At 31.4% G+C, this 7,824-nt stretch overlaps 1 protein-coding gene across 2 annotated transcripts in view; it reads left to right on the top strand.

Annotated features, from left to right (window-relative positions):
• LOC107677850 (FERM, RhoGEF and pleckstrin domain-containing protein 1-like) overlaps positions 1 to 7,824 on the top strand; it is an 88,429-nt gene that overhangs the window by 40,299 nt on the left and 40,306 nt on the right. For both annotated transcript variants that reach the window (XM_016472912.1, XM_016472911.1), the window contains exons 3-5: positions 6,240 to 6,344; positions 7,329 to 7,371; positions 7,474 to 7,552. In XM_016472912.1, the coding sequence (XP_016328398.1) occupies positions 6,240 to 6,344; positions 7,329 to 7,371; positions 7,474 to 7,552 (227 nt within the window). The remainder of the gene's footprint in view (positions 1 to 6,239; positions 6,345 to 7,328; positions 7,372 to 7,473; positions 7,553 to 7,824) is intronic.

The following is a 7,824-nucleotide window of genomic DNA, read 5'->3' as shown; positions in this document are numbered from 1 at the left end:
ATATATATATATATATATATATATATATGCATGGATTTTATATTGCACACCATATTTAACCAGATCTGTTGTAATTAAATTTTATATGTGCAATTCAGTATCCTGCTACATGCTCTGATTTTTAAGCATTTCATGCATATCCAGCCAAAAGAGTTTAATTTGGTAGTGTATAAGATTGATTTATTTTAGGCATTCAGTTTGTTGCTCTTGACCTTTGTATTTGTTGAACTCTGGACACCTGAGGTCAGTGTGATGGACTTCAAATGAAGCTCCTTCATCTTTCAAATGATCAACACAATCCTAAAGTAAATGTGGCCAGTCCTTCTGTCTCTGACCGTGAATATTTCCGTGAGTGGATCTGTGTGGATCTGCGTGCTCTCTCTGCAAGTTCTCGTCTTGAATCTGGATCTGTTGTCAGGCTGTTGCTGTAGTCGGATCTTTCCTGCTCAAGCTGAGTGGAATTTCAATGAGAGCGTGTCTGACTCCCGCTGACTGGAATTCTGTGCTGCCAAGATTAATGGCTGGATTACATTTTATGTTCATTTGTAGTCTTATTTTGTTTCCCGAGGAAGACATAGTTTACATTTTCTGCGAGTTTCCAATGTGCTTTTTTCTTTCACACATTTAGTCTTAGTTTTTGGCCTTTTTGCTGTTTTTTTTTTTTTTTGATTGTTTATTTATTGTAGAACAAAGCCAGCACACATGGCTTACAATAACTACATACAAGCCAGGGTTTGCATTAAAGGAAAGAAGGAAAAAAAAACTCTTAAGGGTGACAAGCCACATTTATACACACCTGGAATTCCTTTTTGCTGTTTGGATACCTAGACTGTATCAGGGTTATTATAGTTAACTAAAACCATAAAAAAGTATTTTACTTGAAATAAAATAAATGTTAACTGAAATATTATATATAAAAAACTTTAAAAAATATAACCTATGAAATTATTTAACTTGGAATACTAAAATAACTAAAACTAAATAAAGTAGTTTAAATCTAATACATGAAAATGAATAAAAACTCTGTAGGCATATTTAAAAAAATAATAAAAATGACACAAAAATACTAAACACAACACAAAATTACTAAAATGTTACCTAAAATTAAAGTGAAAAAAAAAAATTGTTTTTAAAATAAAACCTAATTTAAAATATTAACAAAAACATTTTTTTTTGTTAACTTGAAATGCTAAAATAAACTAAAATGAATAAGTAAAAATTAATAACTGTAATAAACTAGATATTCAAAAACAAACTAATAAAATTGACAAACCGCAAAATTGCTAAAACTTTTACTACAATTAAAAATCTAATGAATACTAATTAATAAAAACTACATAAACACACAAAAAAACAAACACTAATAAAAATGACAAAAACACAACAAAATTACTGAAACTAAACTAAAATTAAAGTGAAAAGAGTATAAACATAAAAATCTTATTAACAAATCTATAATACTATATAAATCATGCTGAAATAATAACACTGGCTTGTGTCTGAAATCATTCACAATATTTTCACCTTTTAAATCATTGAATGACTTGTTAAAAATGTGAAAGTTACTCCTAAAAAGGATACAAACTTGCTCTGTTTTGTGACTCTGTGCGTTGCATTGTGGGTAATAGTGTTGACATTTATTGTACACTGTAAGTCAGAGTCCACTGTAACTGTATGGACACTAGGGAAGGAAATTGTAAACTAAAATACTAAAACATGGCCTGTGAATTGTGTAGTAAGTATTGATTTAGGAACAAGTAGAGAATAAAAAGGAGGTTGGATTTGAACTCTTCTCTGACCCAGAAGTCGTTCTGATTCATGCAAGCACTTTGTGAAAATGCATCTTCCAAACAATAGTGCAGCGAAAAGCGTCCAGTTGTGTTGTGCTATAAATAAAGCGTTTGCTCGAGCCAGATGTGGGATTTATCAGCTACAGCGTTAGCATGCACTGGTGTTTCTCCAGCTGTAGGCACAAAGGTGTTTGTGTTTGAAGTCAGTGTGAAGTCGGGTTCACAGCTTGTTTTGCTTCAGTAATGTGTTGGGATGCATAGTAAAACAGTGCCAATTTATTTGCTTATTTATTTTTAGCCACTCAAGCTAACTTTTTTTTTTTTTAAACACTAGTGTATATTTAATAGTGTTATTAAATTAGTACTGTTCGAAAGTTTGAGATTTTTCAATGGAAGTGGTCTCTTCTTCTCACTAAGGCTGCATTTATTTGATCAAAGATAGAGTAAAATGAGTAATATTGTGAAATATTATTACAATTTAAAATAGCTGCTTTCTATGTGAATGTATTGTAAAATGTCATTTATTTCTGTGATGAAAAGTTGTATTTTCAGCATCATTGCTCCAGTCTTCAGTGTCACATGATCTTCAGAAATCATTCTAATATGCTGATTTGCTGCTCAAGGAACATTTCTGATTATTATCAATGTTGAAAACAGCTGTGCTGCACAATATTTTTGTGGAAACTGTGATGAATTTTATTTTTCAGGATTCACAGGATCCTATGATCCTGTGAATCCAACCTCCTTATTTTTCAGGATTCACAGATGAATAGAAAGTTCAAAAGTTCTATTGATTTGAAATAGAAATCTTTTGTATCTTTATAAATGTCTTTACTGTCACTTTTGATCAATTTAATGCATCCTGATGAATAAAAGTATTAATCATACTGACTCCCAACTTTTTTCTTGTCTGTCCATTTTTCATACTGAACATTTGACTATAGTGTTGTGATGTCTAAATTCACAGCTGTGTTTTATTTTAAATGTATTTAGACAAAATATGATAGACTTTTAATATCTGACGTTTAATGATTATCAGCCACATTATCACTATCATACATGAATCACTATATTTCAGACAGTGTTATTTATTAAAATTATTCAATATTTCGGAATGGAAAAGTCATTTTAGAGAAAGAAAAATGATGAAAATCACTTTTTTTTTTTATTAGAATAAAATTGTAATCCTTCACAATTAAACCAGAAATGTGTATTAAAGAAATAGTTCACCCAAAAATGAAAATTCTGTCATTAACTCACTCTTACTTGTTCCAAATATGAGTTTCTTTTTTCTGTTAAAGACAAAAGAAGAGATTTTGAATAATGTTGGTAACCAAACACTTGGCGGTAGCCATTGACTTCCATAGTATGGAAAAAAATACTATGGAAGTCAATGGCTACCGTCAAGTGTTTGGTTAGCAACACCAAAAATCTAAATATCTTCAAAATCTCTTCTTTTGTGTTTAACAAAAGAAAGAAACTCATGTAGGGTTAGGTCACCTTGAGGTTGAGTCACTGACAGAATTTCTGTTTTTTGGGTGAACTGTCACTTTAAGAAAGTAGTTTAGTTTCATACTGGCTCCCTCACAATGGCGTTTGTGTTTAAGAGCGATGTATTTCTGCTCTGTTCTTCATCGAGCGGCGGTCCTTATCTGAGCTCGTGTTTCTCACATGACATCAGCTGTTTACACTGGGCCCCTGAGAGAGTGCTGGGTTTGGCGGCTTCGGGGCCGTGTGTTTGTACCGCGGTAAACAGCTGGTCGCCGGTGGCTCTGTGGAGCTCAGCTGCTGCAGGAAGCGTAAAACAAGATGCTGAGGGGAAATATCCTCATGAACCTCTCTAGCATGAATTGCAATTTCTATTTTTATTTGATGTGCCTTTTAAACTGCTATTTAGCCTTTTATGTGGTTTTTGTCGTGAAACAGATTCAGCATTGCAGCACTGTTTTAATGCCGCCTTCATGTCCTTTTGGGAAAATGGTACTCATGAGTTTGATTCCAGTGTATAAAATGGATCCATTGGGAATTTTGTTCTTTTTAGCACCAGTATAATCTCACGTGACCAAACTTTTTGACTATCAGCGCAAAATCTGATAGACTGAGATTTGTTATATATTTATATTCATATATTTATTAATATGTTGTAGTGCCTTTTAACTATCTAGTACATTTTTTATATTTGTTTTCATTTAACTTAGTTTTCATTATTAATTTTATTATTAAATATGAATTTTAACATTAATTTATATGATTGATTTGTGTTCTTTTGTCATGTTTATTATAATTTTTTTAGCTTGAATTTGAACCTAAACCTATTTTTGTTATATAGAATGATATATTTATATTCATATATACTTATTAATATTTTGTAGTTGCTATTTTTACTGTATTTTCATAATTTTTCATTTCATGTATTTAGTTTATTTTAACTTTATTTTAGTTAGTTTCAGTGGTTTTTATGTGGTTTTGTCATTGTAACACTTTATACAAATCTTTCTATTTAGTTTTAACTTATTTGTCAGTTTTTTTAACTTCAACTTATTTTATTTATGTACAATCAGTTTTATTATTTGTATATTTATTAATAATCTGAAGTAGCTTTTATTTGTACATTTAGGTTTTTTTATTATACATTTTTGGTTTCATTATCTAGTTTTCATGATTAATTTCATTATTATTAATTTAGTGAGTTTGTTACATGCTTTTGTCATTTTAATTTCTTTTTAAAAATATTTCTATTTGGCTTTATACTTTTTGAACTCTGCTTCAGCTTTTTTTTCATTTCTGCTAGGTTTTTGCCTAATATTTATATTTTATTTTGAATGATAACAACACTGGTTGTTTAGTGGCTACTTAGTCTGTAATTGATTCTGTAATTCAAAATAATAGTTTTGTAATGTATTTTAGCATGACTTTAATTCAAGTGCTGCCACCGGGAATGATGGGAAATGTAGTTTTGAGCCCTTAAAATATCTAAATATGTAATATTGGTATAAGTATATATAAACAGTGTAAACAATATGTTTAAACAATACTTAACATTCACAATTAAATGGTGATTATGAGCAATACCAATTGGCTTCCAGCATTTGATTATTTAATTGGTGTTTGTAGTGGTTTCTCACTGATACGATCTGCTCTATTTTTGACCTCTGTGATCATCTCTGATCACACATGCAGTAAATCTGACGTCTAGAGGGTCTTTCATGTGGTCCTGAGAGACTCGGGGAGTGGTTATCCTGCCGTTAATGTAAACACACACACACACACACACACACACACACACAAACACACAAGGGGGTCTGAATACTTTCCGTACCCACTGTATATATATATATATATTTTTTTTTTTTACTATTATTTATATATAAATTTATATATTTATAAAATGGTAGTTATATTCTAGTTTTATTTTCTTTATGTAAAATACTACATACCTTTTTTCATTTTGTAATATTTTTAAAATAGATGTATGATTTAAAAATATATAAAAAAACATATTTTCAAAGTATGAATGGTCATCTTTTCATATTATGTTCAATTATGTTTCTACTCGAATTCACTTTTGAAATATGAACATTTAAACGGTGGCTGTAATAAAAAACTTGTTTTCATGACAGATTTATTCAAACGTGCATTAAAAATGAATGCAACAGGTTAAGTAAGAATATAATGAATATGTAATATAGTGCATATATTTATTAAGATGCTCCTCTCTAAAGTAATTTTTTTCTTATCTTATTATCGAGTTTATGGTCTTTCCATGAGGTACGTGTGACGTTATTGTTTGCAAGATGTTTTATAGACTAATTTTCGCTGTTGAAACGCATTAATTTTTGGTTGCATCAGTACTTTATGAATCCTTCATTTCCCCCTCGTGAATCCTATATGAAAATTCCCATTAGAATCGTTTTGCAAATGGTTGCAAATGAAAGCAGAAATGTGTGTGTGTGTGTGTGTGCTGCTCGTGGCAGTGTGTGTGTGAGAGAGAGAGTGTGTGTGTGTGTGTGTGTGTGTGTTGTGTGTGTTTGTGTTTGTGTTGTCTGGCCTGGTTTTAACAGCGAGCTCATGGGTCACGGTGGCAAGCGTCTCATTAAAACTGTTGTGAAATCGATGGCCAATCAGGAGCGTGTTTGTTTCCCGGTGGATTTGTTTGACAAACTCTCTGGCTGCTGTTGTGTTTAGGGTTTGTCGATACGTTTACTGTAATTATACATTTCACTGAAGTCTTTGATCCTGCCGCAGACTGAGATGCTTGATGTTGAAGTGAGAATGAAGTGACGTTTGCAACCTGTGTAACGAGTGAAACTCCATATTCATTTGGACTTTCTTTAAACATGATTCCTCAGCATTAAAATAAATGCTTAGCTTACACAGGTGCCTGTACCATCAGATGAACTGCTGTATGTGTTTCATGTCTAAAAGTGATTTTCGTCTCTGTTTGGACAGCAACGGGCTCCAGGGAAGGTGCTGTTTGACCTGGTTTGTGCTCACCTGAACCTCATCGAGGGCGATTACTTCGGTTTGGAGTTTCAGGACCAGCATAAAATGACCGTGAGCAACACTTCATTTATAATTCTGTTGTCAATATGTGAAACATAAGCTAACTTTATAAACAGTATTCAGGTGCTAACGTTCTTTGAGTCCATTAGAAGTGTAAGACACAGTGGCTCCTTACCAAACCCTAGTGAGCTGCCTACCTAGACAGCATTCGTAGGCATGATAAACATGCTACAGTAGAGATCAAACAGATGTTATTTTTTAATCCTGACATATTGAGTTCAGCAGCACTTGAGTTATTTTATTTTTATGTTTTGTTTTGTTTTTTTATACTTTATTATTATTATTATTATTATTATTATTTTACTTTACTATACTTTATTTTATTTTATTTGTTTTATTTTTTATTTTTTTATTATACATTTTATTGTTTTTATTTATTTATTTATTTTACTTAACCATGATGTGTTACAGAAATGCTTGACGTAGTGTATTAGGCTAAATTATTATTATTATTATCATTATTATTGTTGTTGTTGTTATTTTAATAATAACAATAACATCATAAATTGTTATTTTACATGAGTGTTTTTAAGTGATGTATTACAGTAAATGCTTGACATGGTATTTTAGGATATAATATTATATAATAATAATAACAACAACAACATTGATTGTTTGTGTAAATTATTTAACTTTTTACATAACCATTCGTGGTTAAGTGAAGAGACGTGTTACAGAAATTCTTGACGTACTGTTAGTGAAATAATTTATGCAAACACATTAAAATATTAAGTTATTAACCTGTAAACACAGGATGTTCCAAACATTTGGCTGCAAAATTATGCTGTCGTATAATATATTCCTTGTTTGACCAAAATCTAAGGCATTTATATATCATGGATAAGGCATTGCAACAAGCTCAGTGAACATTTTTTAAGAGGAATGTTAATTGTAAATGTAACTGTAATATGTGAGAACACACCCAGTGCATTAACAAACATGTGTATTGTTTGTTTGGTTTGACTCTCCTCTCAGGTGTGGCTGGATCTGCTGAAGCCGATCCTAAAGCAAATCAGACGTACGTATCCGAGTATCTCTCATGAGTTGATCTGGTGAACATGAACACCAGACGACACGATCTGACAGCACGTCATCATGCATCATGTTTGTGTGTCTGCAGGACCCAAGAACACCATCCTGCGCTTCGTGGTGAAGTTCTTCCCTCCCGATCACACGCAGCTGCTAGAGGAGCTGACCAGGTGCCGTTTGTCCTATTCATTTACAGCCTTTTACATTACTAACACGGCCTATAATCATTTGTATGTTCAAATAAACGAATAAATAAAAAAAAAAAATAAAAAAAAAATATATAAATATATATGTGAACATGTAAACTATTATTATTAATTGTAACAATAATAGTAGCATTAATAATAATAACCATGATTGGCTATTATATAAAAATGTGTGTATATATGTGTGTGTGTGTGTGTGTGTGTGTGTGTGTGTGTGTATAAATATATGACTCAGC

The sequence above is a fragment of the Sinocyclocheilus anshuiensis genome, unplaced genomic scaffold (genome assembly GCF_001515605.1).
Source record: "Sinocyclocheilus anshuiensis isolate Anshui unplaced genomic scaffold, SAMN03320099.WGS_v1.1 scaffold432, whole genome shotgun sequence".
NCBI classification, from domain to species: Eukaryota; Metazoa; Chordata; class Actinopteri; order Cypriniformes; family Cyprinidae; genus Sinocyclocheilus; species Sinocyclocheilus anshuiensis.
The sequence above is the reverse complement of the archived record's forward strand: the minus strand, read 5'-3'. Positions and strand labels throughout refer to the sequence as shown.